The 25120-nt window shown below is 54.4% G+C and overlaps 2 protein-coding genes across 5 annotated transcripts in view; both read left to right on the top strand.

Annotated features, from left to right (window-relative positions):
• The window catches only part of ELMO2 (engulfment and cell motility 2), a 40510-nt gene extending 32276 nt beyond the window's left edge, over positions 1 to 8234 (top strand). For both annotated transcript variants that reach the window (XM_077873444.1, XM_077873443.1), the window contains 10 exons: positions 36 to 170; positions 651 to 755; positions 833 to 941; positions 1356 to 1492; positions 1974 to 2137; positions 2225 to 2337; positions 2495 to 2602; positions 3336 to 3418; positions 5204 to 5281; positions 6657 to 8234. In XM_077873444.1, the coding sequence (XP_077729570.1) occupies positions 36 to 170; positions 651 to 755; positions 833 to 941; positions 1356 to 1492; positions 1974 to 2137; positions 2225 to 2337; positions 2495 to 2602; positions 3336 to 3418; positions 5204 to 5281; positions 6657 to 6857 (1233 nt within the window). In that variant the 3' untranslated portion in view covers positions 6858 to 8234. The remainder of the gene's footprint in view (positions 1 to 35; positions 171 to 650; positions 756 to 832; positions 942 to 1355; positions 1493 to 1973; positions 2138 to 2224; positions 2338 to 2494; positions 2603 to 3335; positions 3419 to 5203; positions 5282 to 6656) is intronic.
• Positions 8235 to 9700: 1466 nt separating this feature from the next.
• On the top strand, positions 9701 to 23288 carry SLC35H1 (solute carrier family 35 member H1). Of its 3 annotated transcripts, none has more exons than XM_077873441.1 (10): positions 9701 to 9791; positions 14878 to 15253; positions 15881 to 16031; positions 16921 to 16984; positions 17681 to 17753; positions 18296 to 18464; positions 18549 to 18632; positions 20916 to 20977; positions 22219 to 22348; positions 22696 to 23288. In XM_077873441.1, the coding sequence occupies exons 2-10, from the start codon at positions 15134 to 15136 to the stop codon at positions 22833 to 22835; spliced, it is 993 nt and encodes a 330-aa protein (XP_077729567.1). In that variant the 5' UTR covers positions 9701 to 9791; positions 14878 to 15133; the 3' UTR covers positions 22836 to 23288. The 3 variants fall into 3 exon arrangements, with proteins under 3 accessions (XP_077729567.1, XP_077729566.1, XP_077729568.1); XM_077873440.1 differs by having other exon boundaries at positions 20916 to 21091; XM_077873442.1 differs by having other exon boundaries at positions 9721 to 9791; positions 14878 to 14953; positions 20916 to 21091.
• The last annotated feature ends 1832 nt before the right edge of the window (positions 23289 to 25120 follow it).

Raw genomic sequence — 25120 nt, 5'->3', positions numbered from 1 at the left:
TGATTTACCTGTTGACTATCTATTTCACTTCTCAGGCTCAAAGAGACATCATATTTGAACTGAGAAGGATCGCATTTGATGCAGAGTCTGACCCAAGCAACGTCCCTGGGAGCGGTACTGAGAAGCGAAAAGCCATGTATACCAAGGACTACAAAATGCTGGGATTTACTGTAAGTTTCCCAAAGTATGAATCTTGGTGGGCTTTCCTCCCTGACAGAAGGTCGGAGGGCCCCACATAGAGCCCTGAGAACCCTCCCTACCACATAATGGTGGCCCTGGAATAGATGACACTAAGAAGCTGGGGGAGGGGTGCCCTGGCACTCGGTTTGCCTTGGCATGGCAGGTCACACATTTCTGCTCAGCATTGGGCCCTCTGGGATGACTCCCATCTATTGGAGGAACCAGGAGGTCAGTCACATAGGGAAAGATAGGAGCTCTCACAAGAGCAGCAAGTTCTCTGAAAAGTAGAAGTGAATATCTTGTGATAAGATAAAGCTTGAGGATGGACCTCCCTACTTGGTGCACAGTATGCTAGGCTCTGGGACACAAGAGCTAGTGGCATGGAGAGGAGGGCAGTAGGGCTTCCCCTCAGGTTGGTGCTGTATACTGGAGGCTATCAAGTCTCAAATCAGATTTCTTTATTTCCCCAGAACCATATCAACCCAGCAATGGACTTTACCCAGACCCCTCCTGGAATGCTGGCCTTGGACAACATGCTGTACTTGGCCAAAGTCCATCAGGACACCTACATCCGGGTAAAGACTGGGGGCCAACTGGCTCAGCCCTGCTGCCACATCTGCCTCCCTAATCCCCTGGCCTTCCTCCCCAACAGATCGTCCTGGAGAACAGCAGCCGAGAGGACAAACATGAGTGCCCCTTTGGCCGCAGCGCCATCGAGCTCACCAAAATGCTCTGTGAAATTCTGCAGGTTGGGGAACTGCGTAAGTCTGAGCCACCCCCCTCTTCTTACACCCATTCCATAATAGGAGCCTAGGGACACTCGAGGTTATGAAGTCAAGGGTCAGTGGGACTGGACAACTATTGTGCTTTGTTTTGCTAATCACTGGGTGAACTGTGATCCCATCTTATCCTTGTTTATGGGAATCACGGCTGCTGCTTTGAACGGGTCATTTAACATGTTCAGGAGCTACGCCCCCGACCATGTGCTCCCATGGGTCAGGCAAGCTGAGCTGAGAGAGGGCAGAGCCAGACCAAGAGAAGAAAGCTCAGGAAATAGAGAAAGGCCCATCCCACACTCTTCATTCACCCTGGCCTTGCCCTGGAACTTGCGGGCACAGGACCCAGGTCTGCAGGCGAGTGCCCAGTTTCACCCTCCCGCTTCTCTTCTTTCATAGCAAATGAGGGCCGAAATGACTACCACCCGATGTTCTTTACCCATGACCGGGCATTTGAGGAGCTCTTTGGGATCTGCATCCAGCTGCTGAACAAGACCTGGAAGGAGATGCGGGCGACAGCGGAGGACTTCAACAAGGTCAGTGGCTCGGGGCTCCGACGCCCATGGGCTCAGGCCGTCATGTGACAGTCTGTGACTGCTGGCTGGCATCAGGGGACCACCTGAGCTTGGTCAGCAGCCCTGGGTCACAGGATGGGGTACTGGAGAACCGTGGCTCCCTCTGCAGCCTTGGAGCAGGGATCTGCCTGCTGCCCCTGGTGCCCTGAGCCCCTCACTTCTCCAATGGAGCAGGTACCTGCCCTGCCTGTCTTCTGTAGAGGACAGGAGGCTAAGCCTCGCAGTAACAGCTGTGGCCTACGGAGTACCACTGTGTACAAGCACAGATGAGGTTTTGTGGACTGGCATGAGACACAGGTCCTGGCCCTCCACGTGGTAGTCATCTGTGATACATACCAAGTACCCACAGTTAAGAGATGGGGTCAGAATCTGAGCCCATGCTGCCTGGAACCTGCCTGGCCCTAAGCAGTGGGGCTGAGGCAGCCACTCTCTTCCCTTTCAGGTCATGCAAGTGGTCCGAGAGCAGATCACTCGAGCTTTGCCCTCCAAACCCAGCTCTTTGGATCAGTTCAAGAGCAAACTTAGGAGCCTGAGCTACTCAGAGATCCTGCGGCTGCGCCAGTCCGAGCGGATGAGTCAGGATGACTTCCAGTCCCCACCAATTGTGTAAGTGCTGCCAGGTGGGCTTGCGGGGAGGCACCGCCACCTCTGCCATCCCCTGACCTCCCTTTGCTCCTGTGTGCATCCACCCAGGGAGTTAAGGGAGAAGATCCAGCCTGAGATCCTGGAACTGATCAAGCAGCAGCGCCTGAACCGGCTCTGTGAGGGCAGCAGCTTCCGGAAGATTGGGAACCGCCGAAGGCAAGGTGAGGGGGCCTAGGCTGTCAGGCTGGTCCTGACTGCTCAAAGTCAGCACACTGGGGAGGGAGCAGGCAGGGAACAAGTCATCCTTTTGCCCTTCCTGTGCCTAGGCCTCTCCCAGAACTGTCCTTGGTCACCTGCTTGTCTACCCTTATGTTCCAGAACGTTTCTGGTACTGCCGCTTGGCACTGAACCACAAGGTCCTGCACTATGGTGACTTGGATGACAACCCTCAAGGGGAGGTGACATTTGAATCCCTGCAGGAGAAAAGTAGGTTCATTTCTCTGTTGATGCATCATAGTAGCTGGACTCGAGGTCACCAGAACAGAGTTGTAGTCCTGGCTGTTTCAAACTGATTATCTGGTCTTGGGCCACATGTCTCTCTGGACCTGTCTCCTCATCTGGCCTACTTCACAGGGCCACTTGGAGAGTTCAGTGGGATCACTGATGGGAATGGGGTTTGCAGATTGTCAGGGTGCTACAAGATGATATCAAAAGGCAGTAGTATAAGCAGAAGCTCTGAAGCCAGACTGACTGTATTCAAATACTAGTTTTGCCATTCACTCTAATCAATGGTAACCTCTGCCTTGGTGTCTTGTGCAAAATGGGAATAATAGGCACATTTCCTTTGTAAGAGGATTAAATGAGTCACTTAGGACAGGGACTGGGAGGTAGTAAGCACAGCTGTTTGCTCTGGCAGCGTTGTCGTCTTCATCACTGTGCCATGGAAGTGATGTGAGCATCTGAGGGCCCCCATCCTTGGGGAATCAATCCCACAGCCCTGAACCGACCCCCAGTTAGATTTACCCAGCCCAGCAGGCCATGGCCTCTGGGAAGGGACCATGGAGGAGGAAAGAGCACAAGGCCACTCTCCCTGAGCTGATACAGCCTTCTGGTCTGGGCACTGGGGCTTCCCTCAGGCACTGGGGCTTCTCTCCAGCACTGGTGCAAAGACCCACGTACAGCATGGATCTTCCAGAAACTAATTGCTTTAATTTACCAGTTCCTGTTGCAGACATTAAGGCCATCGTCACTGGGAAGGACTGCCCCCACATGAAAGAGAAGAGCGCTCTGAAACAGAATAAGGTGAGTAGAGCAGCAGGCCTGCCGGAGTCACTGTCACTGTGACGCCTGGAGAGTTGAGTCGATGGTGGCTGCAGTTTAAGTGCATGTTCTCCTGCCCCCACTCTCTCCTTCTCAATTATTCCTGCAAGTCTTACTAAGAACCATTTTGAACATACACAGAAACAGACAGAACCCCCACATATGCATCACCCAGCCCCAACAACCAACACCCACCAGATCCTGCCCATCTACTTATTATTACTGCAAAGAAAACCTCAAGTATGATATCATTTCCTCTTAACTATTTAGAATGTATTTGTAAATCATAAGGACTCTTCACATAATCACAATACCATTATTACGCCTAAAAAGAAACTTAAAAAGTTATTTCATATCAAATGTTGCACAGATGTTTGTATTTCTTATAAGTAACATATAGTTTCTCTTCATAAAAATATGTAAATGTTTAATGTGTACACACACACGTGCATACTCATACCTATTTTGTTTGCAGCCAAATAGGGCATGCACACTGTGATTAGTCTTTAGTTCCCCTCTCTCTTTTCCATCTTTGTTTTCCTCTTTGCAGTTTATTAGTTGAAGAAATCAGGTTGCTTATTTGGTAGTTTCTCCAGGTCTGAAATGTGCTGATTGTCTCTCCATGGTATAGATCACCTTGTTCCTCTGTCCCAGATCTGTATGTTGTTGGAGAAATCTAGGGGGAGGCTCCAGTTCAGGTTTGACTCCCCTTTGGGGGGTTTGGGGGGAGCAGGATGACTTCCTAAGTGGCATTATGTTCTATCAAGAGACACATGATTGAGGTGTGATTGCCTCTCTTTTTGCAAAGTTAGCAGACTGTTGATGCTAAGTGCCTTGTCCACTAGTAAATTAAGATTTGCAAACTAGTGGTGTTCTAATGCGGTCATTTCTTTTCATTTATGTGCTGAACTACTTCTCTAAAGAGAAACTTACTATCATCTACTCTTGGCTTCCCAGTGGTCCAGTTTATTTAAGAAAGGAGAATATGTGCTTGATTCTTTCCTTTTATAAAAGTACCTACTTCTTTTTTTTTTTTTTTTTTTTAAGATTTTATTTGAGAGAGACTGTGCAGAGAGAGCACTAGCCAGGGTGGGGAGGGAGAGAGAGATGCAGACTCCCTGCCGAGCAGGAAGCCCAGTGTAGGGCTCAATCCCAGAACCCTGGGATCATGACCCGATCTGAAGTCAGATACTTAACCGATTGAGCCACACAGGCGCCTCTAAAAGTACCTACTTTAAAAACAGTGAGTTGGTTCTCTGGTATCATCCAACAGTGATTAATTTTGTGTATGTGTTTTGTTTTGTTTAGCATTTCTATGAACTCATGGATTGAAGCAAATGACATTTGTTCCGAGCCATTACAGTTATGTTGTTGATGCTTAAATTCTCTCATTTTTGGCCACATTTTATTATTGCTGTGGTGGCTTCTAAACTGTTAAGATTTTGAGTCTAATCACCAACATATGTACCGAAGGTAATCTACAGTCATGGACTCTGACATTCAGAGGTTTTGAGTGTTGAGAAAGGACTTTTCTCCAATGTTTAAAGCATCCACATCTTAGGTGTGACCCAGGCGGGTGGGTGAGTTACCACTCGTTCCCACTGTGCCTTGTCTCCAGCCACCCTCGTGCATGTGCCATGAGGCCTGATGATACCACATCTCAATCAGCACATTCAGCAATGGTGCCAGGTGACAAGGAATTTGGCCAGAGTCGCAGAGCCCAAGCCGTCCCACTACTCCACATAACTGAAACTTTTTCTCCTTCAGGAGGTGTTGGAGTTGGCATTCTCCATCCTCTACGACCCTGATGAGACCTTAAACTTCATCGCACCTAACAAGTATGAGGTGAGCATTGTGGGGCCGCTTTGGACAGCTGAGCCCTCTCTGTGACTCTTCAGCTGGAGGGACAGCCCCCGAAAGAGAGGAGGCCACAGCATGTCATGAAGGCTTTTGGCACTGAGCATCTACCAGGCTGGGGTCCATCCCCCTGAGCTGGGCTCCCCAGGTTACTCTTCAGCAGCAGCTATAAGTTGCCATTAGAAAAACAGGCTCATCAGGGGATAATCCAACTTGTTCAGACTAGGGAAATTCCCCCCCTTTTCAGTCTCCGCATGGCCACCTTCCAAGTGACCCTAACAGATTCTCCCTCCTTGGCTCCTGGGCGCATGTGGTAGTAGGACTGGTCCTCCTGACCCGGAGCCTGCCGCTGTACCTGCGGCACTGGGAGATACTGTAAGTTACATGAGTAACTGTGCTGGAGCCCCATGTGTTGAGCTCTGGAAGTGACAGAGGGGACTAGAGGTGGGCTTCTGGAGGGTGAGACGCTTTGGCCAGCCCCAAGATGCCAGTGAGTGCTGTTGGGAAGAAATGAGGAACTTAAAAAAAAAAAAAAAGAAAAGAAATGAGGGGGGATCCCTGGGTGGCGCAGCGGTTTGGCGCCTGCCTTTGGCCCAGGGCGCGATCCTGGAGACCCGGGATCGAATCCCACATCGGGCTCCCGGTGCATGGAGCCTGCTTCTCCCTCTGCCTGTGTCTCTGCCTCTCTCTCTCTCACTGTGTGCCTATCATAAATAAATAAATAAATAAATAAATAAATAAATAAATAAATAAATAAATAAAAAAGAAATGAGGAACTAGCAGGTGGGGAGATGGTGAGCAAAGGCAGGAGGAGTGAGAGGGACAGGTGGAGAATTCTGTTACTCCTCCTTATCACGAGACCCTCAAGTTCAATTTCTCTAGCACTTATTTTTAACATTTGTTGACAGGGCTTTTTGTTTGTTTACTTTTTTGGAAACAAAATTGAGATCCTACAGTGATTCCTTTTGTGCCCTGATTTTTTCTCCTAATATGTATTCCCTCCACTATTGCTTGTGTCATGGGCAGTTTTGGGTTAGTTGATGCTCTAGTACTTAGGTCTTATTTTGCTGTATTCATTAGTTGCATTTTTAAAAGTCCTATTTCAAAAAAATATCATAGTTCAGATTATTTTAGGAAGCTTAAATGCAAATCCCTCATAAAAGCCAAAAGATTGTGTTTTTGGTGGTGTGGGGAAGCGAATGAATTACCTCCCATTTTATTTTTGCCGTTATCCCAAATCAGCTCTGCCTATACTAAGTAGTGCCAAAAGAGACTATTGTGAATCCTCCCCACAAAGGGACCTTGGTGGGACCTCCTGTGGACCTGGGGCCACCATGTGATGTTTTGCGGCTTGCTCCCACAGTACTGCATCTGGATTGATGGCCTCAGTGCCCTTCTGGGGAAGGACATGTCCAGCGAGCTGACCAAGAGTGACCTGGATACGCTGCTGAGCATGGAGATGAAGCTGCGGCTCCTGGATCTGGAGAATATCCAGATTCCTGAAGCCCCGCCGCCAGTACCCAAGGAGCCCAGCAGCTATGACTTTGTCTATCACTATGGCTGAGGCCTGGAGCCAGACTCCATGGTACCCAGGAAGGGATTTGGGGCCCAGGAGAAACACCCACAGACTGGTGCCTTGTCTTTTGCTTGTACAGAATCTGTAGTGACCATGGTGGCCAGTAAATGCCAGCCATTCCTCAAACTCACCTCAGACCACCCAGAGCTTCCTCTTGGTCCCTGCCCACGATCAGCCATGCAGGCAGGGTGCTCTGCCCTCCTGGTCACCATGGAGCCTGGGACCAGAGCGTGAGGAATGGCCAGCAGACCCCCTTGCCTCCCGGGCCAGGGGCTGCTTGGGCTGGAGTTAACAACAGTCACTCACCTTTTCTTCCTGAACCTGCTCTCCGGTCAGCTGGATCCCTGTGTGGACAAGAGCTAGCCCAGCAAAGGCTGCCCGCAGAGGACAGACATTCTGGGCATGTTAAGAGCCTCAGAGAGACTGCCTTTGGGTGACCCGTGCCTGTGTCTCAGAGCCAAGCAGAGGCCTCGGCCTTGGCTTGGTAGATGCCTTGCCCTTGCTTTTGTCGCCTTCGTGAGGGCTTACTCCGGCCTCATTCAGTGCCAATAAGCTGCTGCTACTGAGGCTCGGCTCTAACATCTCTGGTCTCCGGAGCCACCAGATCTCTCTTGCCCACACAGTTGTCTGGGCAGATGGAAAGCTCTCCCTGCAAAGCTCTCAGGCTCTCATCCTGGCAAGTCAGACACGTGCAAGCTAAGTCCTACCTTCTAGTCTCAAAGAATTCTACAGGGAGAGAGCCCAGACGAGGCCTGGGCCGAGACTGGGGAGGTCACTGGAGTCCACTCCCTTCCCCCCACATTTTTATCTTTTCCATTCTTAGAAATCTTCCACCTAACCTGAATGGCAGCCCCCTCTTATTTGCTTTCCTTTGGCCTCCCCGACCTCAGGAAGTTTGGCCTTCCCTCCCCGCCCCCATCCCAGTGCTGTGGTTTCTGCCATTGGCCATGATTTCAGGGAGCTAGCTGAGGCCACGGCTGTGCCAATGGGGCTTCCCTGGTGCTGTGGCACTTGTAAACCACGCCCCAGCCTCTCTCCTTGGACATGTGAACACAGTGGCATTCAGTATTGGTAGCCTGGCATGGTAGGTACTGCCCGATGAAGAATGGACTATATATTTTCTTTACTATAGGCCATACTTATACAGACGTGTATATATATTTATATAAGATCTACCTATCCTAGGGTGGAATGTTTGAGGGAAAATAAAATTGAAGGCTCCCCCTAAAAAACAAACAAACAAAAAAAAAACCACTTCCAGTTGTGAGCCAAGAGAGTAAGCTGAGAGCAGCCAGGAGCAGCTTCCTGTCAGTAACCATGTTTTCAATAAATACTCTTTCATGTACAAACTGTGGTACCTATTAACAGCTGTTTCTCTGTACTTGCTCTTTCACCTGGACAAGCCTTCATTTCAGTGTGTCTGGGAGATTTCTTCCTCTTCAGCCTCTCTGCCCTCACTGTGCATGTGTATGTGCTTGAGCAGCACATGCAACACACAAACACACCCCTCAACAATTAAGGATGCTCACAGATTGTTGCACCAGGACAAAGTGTTTTCTGCTTAGGCTTGCCGGGCGCAGCAGGGAATGGCATACTGTACACCCCCGTGAACATATCCTCCCTCTTCTCCCTGCCAGGGACACAGCCAGGGAACAGCTCACATTCTTGTGACTTACAAAGAAGACACGTTTCTTCACCCTGTGTGTTGCTGGTGCTTCATGCCCAGCCTTCCAGCTGGTGTTTTAGGCTGTTGCTCCAAAACTCAGCCCTGGTAGCTGGGAGGCTTGAATGAGGGTGGTGATGAAAATAGACACTTTCTTTTACCTCTGAGAGAGAAGTCTTTCAAAAGGCAGAGAAAGTGCATGCAGTACAGGCCTTGAGAATTCAGCCTGTACTGCATTCAGCCAAGACCTTGGGCAGTGGTGGGTGCCATTGTAGGTGCTCGGTAAGTGCCAAATGAATGAACTAATGCCTGCATGTTGCCAGCCTGTGGGGGTGGGAGCAGCAGTGGTTTGCATAATGCCCTGCTTACACTCTGGTTCAGAGGGGCCAGGGAGGTCAGCTGAGTCACTCACAAGGATCCAGGTTTGCAGCCAGTGTTAGAAGAGGGCACAGGAGGCACTGGGAAGAGAGCAAAAAATCACTAACTGGGCCTCCTGCAACCCTCACCTGCTCTGACCTCCTAGTGGCTCATGCGCCAGGCTCCGCTTCTTTTAATCTATCCTGAAAGATCAGTGAGATCTGAATTTCCTAGCTGGCATTTTTGAGACTACTGCAACCCGCCCCACAGCTACTTTTCCAACCACAGCTTTTGTTAACTCCCCTTATAAACAACTGGGCTTCAAGCCAGGCCGCAGCCTTCTCCTCTCCCCATTTCTTCTGCCCCAGACACTCTCCCTGCCACCTCCACTTATTGAAATTAAGATAATTCTTAGAAAGTTTCAGGCACACAAAATGTCTCACGAAATGTGTATTATCTCCCATGGATCGCCTAAGTCGTAAAATGTAATGCCCCTGACTTCTCATTCCCCAGCAGACTTGAGCTCTGGGAAGAAAAAGCCCATGAGAGATTTATCTCTTGTGGCTCGTTGGTTGCTCCAATAGAAGTAAACAGATGGCTATTTTCTGTCTGCCCCCGGGTGCGCATGCCTCGGCAGCACGCAGGGGGCCCGGGAGACAGGCCGTAGAGCGCAAGAGACACAAGGAACGAGAGTACTGGGGGTGCTCGGTGCGTGATGAGTGGCCCGCGGGCCCGCCCCCGGCCCCGCCCCCAGGGCCCCGCCCCGCCCCCAGGGCCCAGGCCCCGCCCCCAGGGCCCCGCCCCGCCCCCGGCGGCTTCAGGCGGAAGTGCCCCCACCCCGCGGCGACGCCCCGCCTCACACTTCCGGCGGGAGGATCCCGTCCGGAGCGTCCGCGGCCGAGGTGAGTGGGGGCGCGCGGCGGGCCCTGCGCGCGCTCCCGAGGGCGGGGGAGGGCGGGGGAGGGCAGGCCGGGCCCGGGAGCGGGGTCCCGGCTGGGCTCTGCGCGCCGTGGCACCCCGGGCTCCCGTCCCCCCCGGGCCCCGGCGTCCGCGCCGTGGACGCGCCGGGGCCTCCACGCACCCTCCCCGGCCGCCTGCCGCGCGCGCTTCCCCGGCGCCTCCTGCCCGCCCCCGGCGTCCCGCCCCCGCCCCCGCCCCGAGGCCGCGGCCCGGTGGGGTGGGAGTGCGGGGCGCGCGGTGAACACGTGGGCACAAGGGCCACGTCAGGCGGTGGGAGGTGCCCGGAGGACGAGCCGCCGGCCGTCGAGGAGGCTGCCGCCGCGCGAAGGTCCGCGGAGGAGGGGCGGCCCGTGCAAAGGACACGGGCTCGGCGGGCCTGGCGCGGGGCCGGGGGCCAGCGTGGCGGGCGCGGGGGCAGGCGTGGGAACGAGGTCGCGCCGGAGCGGAGGCCGGGTGCTGGAAGGCCTCCTCGCCGGCCTGCGGGGCGGGAGGGTTGGGATCGCCCTCCCTTGGGGTGCGCGAGCCTTCGCTCCCGCTGCCCGGCGCACTCCAGGCTCTCCAGGCTCTCGGGGAAGGAGGAAGCAGGGACGCCCGTTAGGAGGCCGCTAGTCCTGGGTGAGGGATGAGCGCGGCCCAGACTGATGATGGCCGAGCACTCGGGGAGACGGGCGGCTGGTCTCCACCTGTCTACCACAGACAACAGCTTTGGTTGTCACAACTTGGGATGAGGAGGAGGGGCTGCTCTAGCACCTAGTAGGTAGAGACCAGGATGGCTCCCAGATCTCTTACACTGCACACAGAATCACCTGGCCCCAAATACCAGTAATGCCGAGATTGAGAAACTCAGGTATAAGGAAAGAGTGTGGGCCTTAAGGTGCATTAGGCGTCCGCAGGGATCCGGGAGGAGGACCTGACAGGAAGGAAGGAAAGAGCGGTCAGGGATGAGGTCGTCATTCATGTGAGGACGTGGGCTTAAGTAACCTGGTGTCTCATGCTGGCATTTACTAATGACTTTGGACTAAGTTGGGGGCACCTTCAGTGTGAGGTATCATGAGTGGAGCTACCAAGTAGACTGGAGCGGACAGGAAAGGATAGGGCTAATGGAGAGAATCTAGAAAGTCCCTGGAATGTCCGATAGATGAGATGAGATCACTCAAGGGAGAATGGAGGGAAGAGAAGGCAGGATCCAGCACTCAGGCAGTCAACTTTGACAGGTTGGTTGAGCAGTGAAGAAGGCCAGGAGCCCAGAAAAGCAGAAGAAAAAGCAAGAGAGCGTGGTGTGGCATCCAAGAGGCTTTCCCAGGAGGAGGAAGTGGTCAGTTGTATAAGGTGCTGATAAAAACAGGGACTTGGTCCTCAGAGGGGCAACAAGGAAGAAGGTGTGGTGACTCCATGGAGCAGTGGGGAAGTGAGTTTGGGCTGCAGGGAAGTAGGGATGGCAGTTCTGGGGGCCTTGGTGGAGTTTGGCTGTAAGGCAGCAAAAGCCAGGAGGGTATGAGCCCTTGCCACAAGCCAGCATCAAGTGCTGTACCCAACTCCCCTCCCAAGAGGTAGGTGATTCTGTCCTCCTTTACTGTTGAGGAAGCTGAGGCCCAGAGTTCAGGTAGTTCAGGGGTCACAAAGTTGCCAGAGGAGCCAGGACTGGATCCCAGGTCTTTCTTACTCCATGCCCACACTTGTAGCACTAGACGGCACTGCCCATATTGTAGTCACAGAGAATGAGAGGAGCCAGGTACTACATGGACGGTGCACCAGCTCTACCCTGATGTGGCTGCTGCTCCCAGCCAGGCTGCCCCTTGGGGAACATAATGCAGAATATGGAATTCCTTTCTTGGCAAGCCAGATTTGAAAAAGACCATTAGCCCCTTTAAGCCTGCTTTCCCTAGTCATAAAAGAAGGGTGGGGATCAGTTACATATCTCTATTTCCAATGCTGAGTATACAGTAGTGCTTAATAAATGGCCATTGAGTAAAATGGCTAGATGATTTCCAAGAGCCCTTCTAGCTGAGGTCTGATTTTGTGTTTGAGAGTAGGTGGCTGATGATAAGAGAATGAGTGTTAACTTGGAGATAGTGCTCCCTGGGGCCGGGGTTGTCCTAGGGACTTTTTTGGAGGTGAGGTGCCTGCATGGGCTGAAGGAAGGGTGGGATTTGAACAAGAGGCCAGGGGGTGGGGGTTGGCACAGATCGCAGTGTTGGAACAGGAACTGCACCAAAAGCAGAAGATGTAAGAGGTTGACTTACGGAAAGGTACAGACTGCCCCATCATGGGCCGGAATCGTAGGGAGCAAGTGCTAGAATGCCCTGTGGTTGCCTGTGTGCTGGAAGCTGTCATTCTCAGCAGGGAGCCCTTTTACCTCCTATGACATTTGGCTGTATCTGGAGACATTTTTGGTTGTCACAACTTGGGATGAGGAGGAGGGGCTGCTATAGGCATCTAGTAGGTAGAGACCAGGATCGCTCCTAGATCTCTTACAATGCACATAGAATCACCTGGCCCCAAATATCAGTAATGTCAAGATTGAGAAACCCAGGTATAAGGAAAGAGTATGGGCCTTAAGGTCCATTAGGCGTAGGTTTGGTGCCTGTGCAGCTTGCTGTGCAAGCAAGAGCCTGAGGGCGGGAGGTGCAGGGAGAAGTGCAAGAGACTAACCTGATGTGTCGTGCTGGGGAGAGAGGATGGCGGCCTGGAGAGCAGTGGTGGAAGTCAGGAGATGTGACCATATTGGGGATGTTTAAGACTGAAATGAAAGGGATCCCTGGGTGGCGCAGCGGTTTGGCGCCTGCCTTTGGCCCAGGGCGCGATCCTGGAGGCCCGGGATCGAATCCCACGTCGGGCTTCCGGTGCATGGAGCCTGCTTCTCCCTCTGCCTGTGTCTCTGCCTCTCTCTCTCTCTCTCTCACTGTGTGCCTATCATAAATAAATAAAAAATTAAAAAAAAATTAAAAAGACTGAAATGAAAATACATGCTGATTGAATGTGGGCTGAGGGAGCAAGGAATCAGGATGGGAACCAGATTTCTGGGCTGAGCAACCAGGCAAATGGAGGTGCCACTGGCGGAAGAGGGGCAGGTTTGGATGGCTCCTGGGAAACAGGAGTCATGCTGGGCAGGCCAGGAGTAAATGCCTGGTACTAGACATCCAGGCATGGAAGGAAGAGTAGGCTACTGGTTGTTCTTCTGGAGTTGACCAGGAGATGTCAACGTAACTGATAATAAAAGGTAATTGAGAATAGAATGTGTTTCTCTCTGTAAGTTCCAGGAACAAGGATGCTGGAGGCCACAGTGAAGTAGTGCATGCTTCCACCACCCAGAAGGAACATGTAGCCACCATGCACAGTGCCACAGCCACATTGTGTGGGCAGCTGCACAACCATGTGTGCCACTGCTGTAGATGGCGCCGTTTCTCCAAACTCTCTATCAAAGACACTTCTTTCTCTCCTCCATGTACATGGCAAATGTACTCTTGGAAATTGCAGTGCATAGTAGAACCATGGAAAAACTGCTCTGCATTACATGGAAAACAGTTGGGTTCTGGGGGTGCCTGGCTGCCTCAATCAGTAGAGCACACGACTTTTGATCTCAGAGTTGGCGTTTGAGCCCCACACTGAGGATAGAATTTACTTAAAAGAAACACACACACACAGTTGGGTTCTAGGTTCAGGTCATTATACCTACATGGATTGTCACAGTTACGAAGGCCGCAGAGCAATTCTTAATTCTGTGGGCTATCGCCCTGCCCTCATAGACCCTCCCCATCACTAACAGCTAGGAGAGATCCCCCAAAACACCCCCACAGGTTTCCAAAGTTCCCCTCAAGAGAACCTCAGCCCTACAGTATCCTCCCAGCAAAGCCTTCTGCTAGCTCCCCTTTTGCCTCAGGGGAGGGGCAATGATATCCCAGCTTCCAGGGTGCAGAATGGAATGAAATTACTCCCTTCGGGAAGGACTGAGGGTGGAGGAAGTAGGTATGTCTGATCAGATGGGTCTAGGAAGGCTTTGGGAAGGAGGTGGCATTTTAGCAGATTGGGAACGTCTCAGACTGGGGGGACACACACGAAGCAGCTGCAGGAGTGATGACTATAGACCTGGGGGTCCGCCAGGTCTCAGAGCCCCAGGCCCTGGATGCTCATTAGGGTTGGCTAGATTGATAGGCTGGCCTGGGTTTAGTTTGCCAAGACCCTAAGGCAGACCCCACCTCTAGGGGAGTGGTCTTTAGAGGCTAAGGGCCGGGTCGATATTGGTTTCCCAGTCCATTTTTAATGCCTTAAAGATCAGATCAGTCCCCTGAAAACTGAGTGTCTGCTCTCTCGCACTGAATCATCAAACCATATGGACAGCTCAGAGTGTGCCCCAGTGGGCACAAGACTACCCTGAGCGCCGAAGTCCCCGTCTTCCTGGAGCTCACAACCTCCCAGGGGACAGACCCCACACAGATCAGCATGCCCTGCACAGGTACACCAGAAGAAAAGTAGGGGAGCCGTGAGAGCAGCCCCATCAAGGAGTGGTAGTTCCTGAGGAAGTGACAGGTGAGCTGAAGCTGAGTAGCATCAGCGGAGAGAGGAATGGAGCCGGGGCGGCGTGTTGGTTCCTTCAGGCAGTAGGGGAGAGCCTGTGTGTGGGGTGAACTGAGGCAGCCCAGGGGAGGGGACGGAGAGCCTGGAGCTGAAGCTGGAGAGCCCAGCAGGGACAGATCAGGACGGCTTAGCCGACAGGAAGGCTTTTGGTCTTTATCATAAGAGCACTGGGAGCCACTGAAGGGCTGACATCTGATCTGACATGATCAGATTTACGTTTTTAAAAGGTCACTTTGGCGGCAACTCATGGATAACAGCTTGAGGCGACAGAATAGACGTGACTGGCGCTCTGTGAGCCCATGCTGGGCTGCACCCCTTCCTGCCCCCCCCCCCCCCCCCCCCCCCCCCCCCCCCCGGCTGTGGTCCGCTTCCTACCGGCAGGGGTGGGGTGGACCAGTCCTGGGGCAGCCTGTGCTCTGCTGAGCCACCCACATTTCCTTTCCATTTCTCTAGCCTCCGACCTGGGGACCCGTGAGCCCTGCATCCACTTGATCATGGAGAGAGTTGGCTTGGGCCACCAGCCCCTTAGGTGAGGACTCTGCCTGGGGCTCCGTGGATGATTCCGAATCATGGAGGCGAAGAGGACTCCCCCAGCCAGGAGACCTTGTTGAAAGTCTAGGCCCAGAGTGGGTGGCTCTTCCCACAGCTGTCTTCGGGGGGAGCTGCCTGCCCCCACTGACCCAGAGCCAGGGAGTTGCAGCTTCCCCGGATGGGGAAGTGGGCCCTTGACGTGGCCTTTGTGTGGAAGGCGATATTGACTCTGGGGCTGGTCCTCCTCTACTACTGCTTCTCCATCGGCATCACCTTCTACAACAAATGGCTGACGAAGGTAATGGGAGGCCTTGCAGTGCAGGGGCCTGGGTGGGAAGGGGCTGTGGCCATGGCTACAGCGTCCCCTAATATTTATCAACAGGTTGGCCCAGGCTTCAGCTAATCAGACTGGAAGCCAGGCACACTAGTGGTAGGACAGGGCCCAAGAGCCCTGCGACAGCTGGGTTCCCCGCAAATGGGTAGAACAAGGGGAGATCAGGGAAAGGGGAGACACCAAGGGTGAGCTACGGTAATTTGGGATTAAGGCAGCAGCTGTTTGCCCTGTAGAGAAGTAGTTGAGTACTTTAATAACTGGTCAAGCCACACTGGCCAGCAGTGGCTGTTACCTGGGGAGGGGCTGGAGCAGGAAGCTAACAGGCCTGTGGAAGTGGTGGGGACAGTAAGTACCCTGGTCCCATTGACCCCTGGTCTGCCACCTGCTCTCTGTGTGATCTCCAGAGCTGGAACTAGGAGTCTGTCCTCCCAAGTGATTGTAGTTGGGGGGAAAGCCCCTTGGCTGCTGCAGAGCCCTGCTGAACCACCCGGTTAGCACCACTGCCACCAGACTAGGGTGAGGAGGGAAGGGAAGTGCTAGGCAGGGGCCGCTATAAACCGCGCCCGTCTGTCTGTGCTTTGGGCTCCGCAGAGCTTCCACTTCCCGCTCTTCATGACGATGCTACACCTGGCCGTGATCTTCCTGTTCTCTGCCCTGTCCAGGGCACTGGTTCAGTGCTCCAGTCACAGGGCCCGCGTGGTGCTGAGCTGGACGGACTACCTCAGGAGAGTAGCTCCCACAGGTACGGGGCTGGGCAGCGGCCCTGGGCAGGCGGGGGCTGGAGGAGGGTCGCTTGGAAAGCCACAGGAGCCTTGTTGTCACAGAGCAGAGACCCTCTCCTCCTCCCCACTTCACTCCTCTCTGCCTACCTCCCCCAGCCCTACTTCTGCCTCTTGTGTCCTCCCCAGACCCCACCACCACACACACACACACACGCACACACACAAAACACACATGCTCACATGCGCAGAAAAGGCCTTCAACGCAGCATTGGTCTTGACCATTTACCCCGAGCCCATTCCTGTCCCAGAGGCAGCCGTGAGCAGTCCCTGCCCTCACCTTGTTACAGTGGGATGAGAAGGGGCACCCTGGGACACACGGGGGAAGCAGCTCAGGCCTGGCAGGGAGGGCTTCCCAGAGATCGAGAGTTTAGCACCTGTGCAGGTCTGCAAGGGAACCGAAAGTGTCAGGGTGCTGGGAACTCGGCGCTGGTGAGAAGTAGAAGGAAAGAGCAGGTGGCAGCGACAGACCCTGCGGCAGCAGGGCCCCCACGAGGAGTGTGTCTTATATCCTGAGGGAGGAGAAGCCACTCGGAAGAGTTGCTCATGAAGGATGACAGGACTGGATTAATACCCTCCGGGGACATTCACAATACCCAGCAAGTGGGAAGCACAGCGCCCCGGCCAGCCAGGACTGCAGTCCCAGTGCTGGAACAGAACCCCCTCCCTTTTTTGGCCAGGAGTTAACCCTTCAGTTGCTGTGAAAGGAAGGCCCAAGGGCCCGAGAGAAAGCCGGGGTGTTCAGGGCAAAGCAGGGGGCACCGGGGGCCTCGTGGAAGTGTTTGAACAACTGGCACACCCATGCCGGCCTGCCCTGGCTGCGTGGTCCGGTGGGTACCCCTGTCTCCACAGCGCTGGCAACGGCACTTGACGTGGGCTTGTCCAACTGGAGCTTCCTCTACATCACCGTCTCGCTGTGAGTAGCGCCACGCCCAACCCCTCCCTCCAGTTCAGGCGCTCCTCTAACCTCTGAGCACCGGGCCTGGGCCTGCTGCTCCGCCACTCTGTGGGCCGGCCCTTGCTCTCAGCCCCTGACTTCCTGACACCCAGCAGCTCCCCAGAAAGCTGACAGCTTTTGCAGTGGACCCAGCTCAGAGGGGTGCTGTGCTTGCCTGCCTGGTGGCCTGGGGAGGCCAGAGGCTCAGACAGCCCGGTGACAGTCATGCAGGGGAGGAAGGGCCCTGGCCAGCACCTGGTACACGCAGCTGCACAGAGGGGCAGGTGTGACAGTGTGTCTCATCTGTGACCCTGTGTTACGGGCGTCCCTGCCTTCTCTCCCTCCTCCCTCTGTCCTTCCTTAACCCAATCTCCACGGAGGGGCAGGCGAATAAGAGGACTCGGTGACCTTGGTGTCCACCCCGCAGCCTTTTCTCTCTGGCGATAGAGGCTCCTGCGTCAGAGATTTCTTCCCATTAAAGGTCACGTATCAGCCCAGATGCCTCAGGCCGCCTTCCTTTGGTCTTTCGTACTCAGGTTGCCCAGCTGCCCCCAGGGAAGTCAGAGGTCCCACAGCCTCCTGCCTTCTGCAACATAGGCCATGAGCACGTCTCCTGGTGGCAGGCCTGAGTCCTGGCCCCCAGCGGTGGTGCATCATGGGTAATCTGTCCTGCAGGTACACGATGACCAAGTCTTCCGCTGTCCTCTTCATCTTGATCTTCTCTCTGATCTTCAAGCTGGAGGAGCTGGTGAGGCCCCAGCTCCCCTTGTCCCTCCTACCCCCAGGGATGCTAAGGATAAAAAGGGGTGTCCAAGCAGTGGCTCATCACTGTATGTGACAGAGGAGACCAGCCCAGCCTGGCAATAAGTCCTGTTGCTGAGGAAGGACCTCGGACAGGCCACTGCTGAGAATACTTAGCAATCGACGTAGCATCACGACCACAAGAATGAGGGAAAGAGAAAGGGTCAAGGATAGGGGCCAGGAGGAAGGGGGGCTTGGGGGCAGTCGCCCTTTGTTTGCTAGGTCCAGGGCACCAGGGGGTCCTCCCAGGGACCTACAGCAGCTATAGGAAAGCACTTCAGAAGTTTAGGTCAAATAGGAATGCTGGGTACATGTCCACTGAACGTCAGCCCTGCCTGTATGATGGGGAGGAGCTGACCTGGACCCGTGAGGTGGCAGGGAGAAGGGTTCCTTGTTCCAGGGTCAGCCAACATAGCTGCCGAGTCCGAGCTCCAGGTTTGAGGAACTCAGGACCCTGCAATCAGTTACCACTGCTCCCCATCCTAATAGCGTGCAGCCCTGGTCCTGGTGGTCCTCCTCATCGCCGGGGGCCTTTTCATGTTCACGTACAAGTCCACACAGTTCAACGTGGAGGGCTTTGCCTTGGTGCTGGGGGCCTCATTCATCGGTGGCATTCGCTGGACCCTCACCCAGATGCTCCTGCAGAAGGCGGAACTTGGTGAGAGAGAGGGGCCCAAGAACCAAGCAGGGTGGGGTCAGGCTGGGCCAGGCCTCATGACTGACCCCTGTCCCCATTCCGCAGGGCTCCAGAACCCCATTGACACCATGTTCCACCTGCAGCCACTTATGTTTCTGGGGCTCTTCCCTCTCTTCGCGATATTTGAAGGTACGCTGGGTTGTCCATCTTGGGAGTACCCCCCACCCCTGCTCTGAGCCCAGCACCGTGGTAGCTGCAGGGGTTACAGAGATCAAATATGGGTCCATCCATTGGCAGTGCCTGGTTTAAGGGCTGGACAGACATTAAACCAAATGACTGGAATCCAGCATGAAAAATGCTTACAAAGAAAGTGTCTATAAAAGACAACAGACCAGGGCAGCCCAGGTGGCTCAGTGGTTTAGTGCAGCCTTCAGCCCAGAGCGTGATCCTGGGGACCCGGGATTGAGTCCCACGTCGGGCTCCCTGCATGGAGCCTGCTTCTCCCTCTGCCTGTGTCTCTGCCTCTCTCTCTCTCTCTCTCGCTGTGTGTGTCTCTCTCTCATGAATAAATAAATAAAATCTTTTTAAAAAAGACAACAGATGATAAAGAGAGTGGATGTGTACAGCCCAACAGGTATGCCAGGGCTGTTCTGATCATTTTCAGCATACCAACTCTCATACTCCCACAAACCCCATATGGCAGTACTGTCATTATGCCCGTCGTGCAGGTCAAAGAAACTAGTAGAAGTAAAGATTACCTTGCCCAACGAGCCAGAATTTGGTTCCAGCAACTGGTTCCTGAGTCCTTCCTCTTAACCATGTTGATGTATTCTTTCTCAGAAGGAGCAGAGGGCCAGGAATTATTCCAGGACGCTAGGGTGGAAAGCCAAGTCAAAAAGACTTCCCAGGCCATGTATTTTGTAGGCTAGATGAGCCTTTGCCAGGCTAGCAGGGGCAGGGCATCAGAGGAGTGGGATCAGTAGGTTCAGAGGGGGAAGTGGGTGGGATGGCCATGGCATAGGAGGCTGGGTAGGAGAGCCACCTGCCCACCATTACCTCCCAGAGAAGAGGAGAGGCGGGGAGAACTGTCTAGGCTGTGAGTGCATGCCTCCTTCCTTCCTTCCTCCCTCCCAGGTTTTGAGATTAGTTTTGTCCCTGTTTATCCTTCTTCCCCGAGTCCCTTCCTTCTGTCCTCAGGGTTATTAAAGAGAATGCTGTCCCACATGCATTTAAGTTTCAGGCAGTGAAGCGTCTCCAACCTCCCTGAGAAAATTATTGTGTAGCCACATTGTCCAGGAAGCTTCTGCTCTGCAGCCTCGTTTTCCTCCTTGTTAACATCTCCCCCTACCCTTACCTTCTGCCCCCTGCACCACACAGCACGCTCCCTCCCGTCCTGGCCATGGATACCCTTCCCCATCTCTGCACACCCTCAGCCGAAAGCCCCGGTAGTTGTCACTTAGCAAAGCTGCATGGATTTAGCTTCTTTAATCTTTTCTGGTAAATTAATCCCCCAAGCGCCTTCATTACTTATGTTGCTCTTTCCCGAATTCCCTTCAATTTGCCAACGCCTTTGCAGTACTGCTGAGCCCAGCACCAGACAAGGTGTCCTACATTGAGAGGCTGTTTGCCTGGGAGGGACTGTCACTCTGCATTTCTTTGGTGCTTCCCTCCAAAAACCTCCCAAGTGCTCGGCCAGCCTCCAGCCCCCACGGGTGTCTCCGCTGTGCCTAGCTCGGGCCCTTTCCTGCACAGACAGACCCACAGAGTCATTCTCTCCAAGGGATAGTGTTGGAGGGCCAGGAATCCTCTGAAAGTCAAGCCAGACTTGGTATGTCGGTGCCCACGTGGTTGTCTCTAGAACAAAGCTTTGCCCTATATTTGTATGTGTGCATTTACTTTTTGAGAACCGTTCATCAAGTTATGCTGTCTGAGAAATGCTGGGCTAGGTGAAACTCTCATTTTATCACCAAGAGGAACAGGCTCCTAAAGGGGGCACATCTCAGCCTAGTCCCACAGCTGTGTGAGGCAAGACCCGGATTAAAGTGGAGAAGGTTTGGGAAGATAAAATGTGGCCCTGTCGTTAGATGGCCCACCTGAAATTCAGAGTGAGGGTTTGCCGCAGTGGCCCAGCACACTGACAGCCATCACTCGATGCGCCACCCCGCCTTTCTTTGGCCCACTACTTACCACAGCTGCCAAGGCCATGTGAAGTCACCCTCCTTCCCCAAGATGGACAGGTGCTCCTGCCTGATTCTCCATCAGCGCCATGCCCTCTACCCTAGCCCAGAAGCTCTCTGGAGGCCATCACTGCTTCCCCAGCTCCCCAAGTATCAGGGTTCTCTGCCTCGTCCCATCCTCGTCCTCTGGGCCACAGTGAATGTGCAGGTGTGTTGGGGCTGGGTCACTGCCACATGCTGGGTCTCCTGTTCCCTGGGGAGGGTGAGGCCCCCAACTCTCTACCTTTGCTTTCAGGTCTCCATTTGTCCACGTCTGAGAAGATCTTCCGTTTCCAGGACACAGGGCTGCTCCTGCGGGTACTAGGGAGCCTCTTCCTTGGAGGGATTCTCGCCTTCGGTCTGGGCTTCTCAGAGTTCCTCCTGGTCTCTAGAACCTCCAGCCTCACTCTCTCCATTGCTGGCATTTTTAAGGTGCAGACTTGGGGGCGGCCCCAGTCCTGTCTTACAGTGCATCCCAGCTCCTAAGCCCCAGACCCCAGCAGAGAAGAGACAGAAGTGCCTGATTAGGGTGCTGTGTGCCTTGGTCTTGTCTGAAGCTCCCTCCTATGGTGGCTGCAGCCCTGTGGGGGAGGAGGGGAGTGGTAGTCATCCCCCCGTTCACAGATGGGCGGCTCCTACCCAAGGATACAGCCAGCAGGTGGCCGAGCTGGGATTCTGACTCCACTGGGCCTGGTTGCATTCTCGTTTTACCATGAATGCCCGCTCTTGGTCATTTGGCAATGGCCTGGAGCCATGGGTTGACAAGCCCCATCCAGACTCATTGGGAGAGTTCTGTGATTGATTGGTGATGTCTGCTATGATCACAGCAAGGGACAATACTAGCATGTGTGCCGCGCCGTGTGTTTGCCTGTTTTGCCTTTACTGTTGCTAGACCGCACACATGCCTGTGCTCTCAGGCTTCCCCGTCCCCTGCCACCTCTTACCCCATCCTACTCCATGCTCAGGCCCATGGGGGCAGGGAACAGTTTCTCCTTGATTAGACAGGCACTGATGTTGAGCAGTGTTGCCTAAACCCAGAACCGTAAGTCTCCCCAAGGGGCTTAGGAAGAGGCGTGAGCTGTGGTTCTCAGAATGACTCATCCCACCAGTGCCGTTTGCAGCCACTGTGTATGCAGAACCCTGTGGCCGTTGTGTGTCTTGTGGAGCCTGGTGTGATGCTGTATTCTCCTGTGGCAGCGTCGGGCTCTCCATTGTGGGTGCCTTCTGGAAGCACAGCTGTCCGTTACTCCTGTGGACATGGCTGGGGGCTGAACCCCGTGCTCCCTGTCCTGGGTTTGCTTTGCCTTTATAACCCTGACAGAACAGTGTGCAGAGCACCTCCCTTGCTGCATCTTAGTGGCACACAGAGAGAAAAGCAGGCCTGGCCCCCTGAGCTGAGGGAAACCCCCCTGGGCTGCTGGCCCGCCCACACACCCAAGCCTCAGGGGTTTGGGCAGCTCAGGCTCTCCCTATGGTCATGCCCCTGCTGTCCACCCTCCTTGCAAAGGAGCCAACTCCTCCTCCTGATGACTTCCCCCTTCCTGCCCCTCTGCCCTCAGGAAGTCTGCACTCTACTGCTGGCAGCTCATCTGCTGGGGGATCAGATCAGCCTCCTGAACTGGCTGGGCTTCGCCCTCTGCCTCTCAGGCATATCCCTGCATGTCGCTCTCAAAGCCTTGCACTCTAGAGGTAACCAGAGCCCCTTCCAGAAGCCTCTTTCCTGATGACGCTCTCATTGTGACTCAGCCACTCTGATCTCCCCTCCACCTGGCCCTGGGTCTGCAACCACCCAGCCAAGAAAGGCAGGTGGCCCTCAACTTGCCCAGAGCAGTTCCAGCCAGGTGGCTCTCTGCAGCTGCCTCTGTACTGGCTGCCCCTCCACCAGGAAGTGAGCCTGGTGGTTCTATCTCCAGGGAGAGGGGGGGAGTAGCTAGGGCCCAGGTGACTCAACATACGCATCAAAAGATACCCAGAAAAAAAAAAAGATACCCAGAAAACCACGATTGGGTTGACAACTGGTTTCTCTCTGTCCCTAGGTGGTGGTGGCCCTAAACCCTTGAAGGGGCTGGGCTCCCACCCCGACCTACAGCTGCTGCTCCGGAGTAGCCGGCCAGAGGAAGATGACAATGAGGAGGAGGAGGAGGAGGAGTACTTTGTGGCCCAAGGGCAGCAGTGACCAGCCGGAGACCAGCTGGGAACCAGGCTGCTCCCAAGCCTCACACCTCACACCAGCTTAGGGACCCAGGTGGCTCTTCACAACAGCTGGGGAGCAGTGGGCCAGGATTCTCCTGGGCTGGGCCTTGGGGAGCACGTGAACACACAGCCAGGCTTGGTCAGGGAGCTGATGGAACAGAGGGGCTGGGCACCAGACCAGAGCAGGGCCCAGGCCACGCTGGAATCACAGCGAGACAAGGGAACGGGCTGGTCTCAGCTGCTTGCCAGGCTCTGCCAGCCAAGGTGATTTCCTAGGGCAGAGCAGGAGAGCAGGTTTCTAAGGGGTCTGGGTTTAGACTGCAGCGCAGTTGGGAAGGGGAGATGGAGAGGCTGGAGCCTCATCACCTGGAGAGCGTCTTTTCTCAGAGAGCAGATCTATTTATAGTTTGGAAATAAAGGATTTACAGTCCACTGACCACTTCGAGTTGCCTGGAGGTTCGGGGGGCGCAGGAGGGGGCGGTATGGGCTGTGCTCTCCCCTTCTTTCCCTGCCTAGGGCCTTCTTCAGATGACTGGTCAGACTCTGAGCTTCCTGCACCTCTTGGGTTCCTGTTTGAGCCCCAGTGCCCTCTCGCTCACCTGCAGGCAGGAAGAAAATGGCTATGGAGCACCGTTCTGGGGCTTTTAGTGCTTTCACAGCCTGGGTTTGAGTTCTGTCACTTACTAGTTGTGTGACCTTAAGCAAATTACTTAACCTCTCTCTACCACAGTATTTGTATCTGCGAAATGGGAATAATCTCAGTTGTTCGGAACATGGAGTCAATATGGGTAACAGATTCAATTATATATAAGTGTTTGCAAATCATTTCAACAAGCGTGGAACCAGACCATAAATGAGTGATGGAACTAGGATTCACAGCCAGGTCTGTGTGCCAACCTAGGCCCGTGGAGCACAGGTGGAATGGCTTACGGGCCTCCGGGCCCTGAGCTTTCTGCTCACCTACGTTGGACCGGCCACGAGCCCCTCTACCTGCAGTCTTTATAAAATGGGAAGGCTGGGCTGAGATCTGGCTCTGAGGTGCCAGGATCCCTGAAGCCTGGCCTGCTCCTGCGAGCTGGCTCCCCTGCTGACTCCCCCGCGGGAGGCCAAGTACTCCCAGGCAGAAGTGCTTTTAGGCACTCACAGCAGGTGGCGCCATTGCACCACGTGGTGCCCCGGGCACCCCCTCGGCCAGCCAGCCCTCACGGTACAAATCCAGGCTGGGGTCCTTGGAAGAGGACCGTGGAGTCTTAAGGTGGGGACCAGGGTGGGGCTTGTTATGAACTGTTCTAATCACATTGGAGCCACAAAAGCTCACTCTGTTAAGCCTAGGAAAATAGTTCTACTTTAGAAACAGGTCAACAAACTTCTGTAAAGGGCCGGATGGTCCCTGTCCGCCCTCCCCTCATAGCAGGAAGGCACACAGGCACAAAAGGTCATGGCTCTTCCATGGAAACCTTACTTACAAAAACAGGATTCTGCTTGCAGGCTCTAGTGCCAACCCCTGCTGTGGAAGAACCTTAAGAATGATTGAGACCCACTCGCAGTCTTCCAGCTGGAGAAACTGAGGCCTAGGAGGGGGACTGACTAGCCTGAGGACCCCAGATCTCCAGGCTCAGGAGGAATTAGAGCGAGATCTGTGTCACAATGCAGACAGACTTCCCTTTGAGAATGGAGGTTAGACACCAAGGGCTCCCCTGAGGTGGGGCCTTATCTTTGCCTGCACCTCTGCCCCCCCATGGATTTTTCCAGCTCAGAGGCCAGGATTAGAGGAAGCTCATGTGCTCCACACGCTCCACACCGGAGGAAGTGGGGAGAGCCAGCAAAGAGGAGGGGCCGGGGCCTCCTGCCTCTGCAAGAGAGGCTGCTCCTGGGCGGGAGAGCCTGCCACAGCCCCGCAGGCTCAGGTGGATGAGAGCTTCCTGTCTGCTCCCCCCACCGTCCCCCCTCTCCCCGCACACGGAGTAAGCACTGCTGTCTGGTGCAGTAATTACAGGGTGCAGAGCCAGGCCCGCACCGCCCGCATATTGGGTTCAATGACAGCCCCTCACTTAGCAGCAATTACCAGCTAAGCCTGGAGGAGGTCCCCCTCTCCTCCCCCACCCAGCCCACCCAATCCCCTGGCCTCCCAGGCCAGACAGTGGCCACTCTGGGCTGCGAGCCCCAGAAGCACCCATGCCATCTGCAGCCATTGCATCTCACGGCTGCAGCGTCGCCATGGCAACTTGGTGCTTGCACAGGTTGAGGGAAGCTGAGGATGTGACTTGT

The sequence above is a fragment of the Canis aureus genome, chromosome 26 (genome assembly GCF_053574225.1).
Source record: "Canis aureus isolate CA01 chromosome 26, VMU_Caureus_v.1.0, whole genome shotgun sequence".
Taxonomy (NCBI): Eukaryota; Metazoa; Chordata; class Mammalia; order Carnivora; family Canidae; genus Canis; species Canis aureus.
The sequence above is the reverse complement of the archived record's forward strand: the minus strand, read 5'-3'. Positions and strand labels throughout refer to the sequence as shown.

Excerpts from the sequence above, each read along its gene's own strand:
- SLC35H1 (XM_077873440.1), top strand. The coding sequence starts at position 15,134 with ATGGGGAAGTGGGCCCTTGACGTGGCCTTTGTGTGGAAGGCGATATTG. Across the intron at positions 16,032-16,920 it reads CAGGAGAGTAGCTCCCACAG|CGCTGGCAACGGCACTTGAC; the intron begins GTACGGGGCTGG and ends CTGTCTCCACAG. Across the intron at positions 18,633-20,915 it reads TCTCTTCGCGATATTTGAAG|GTCTCCATTTGTCCACGTCT; the intron begins GTACGCTGGGTT and ends CTTTGCTTTCAG.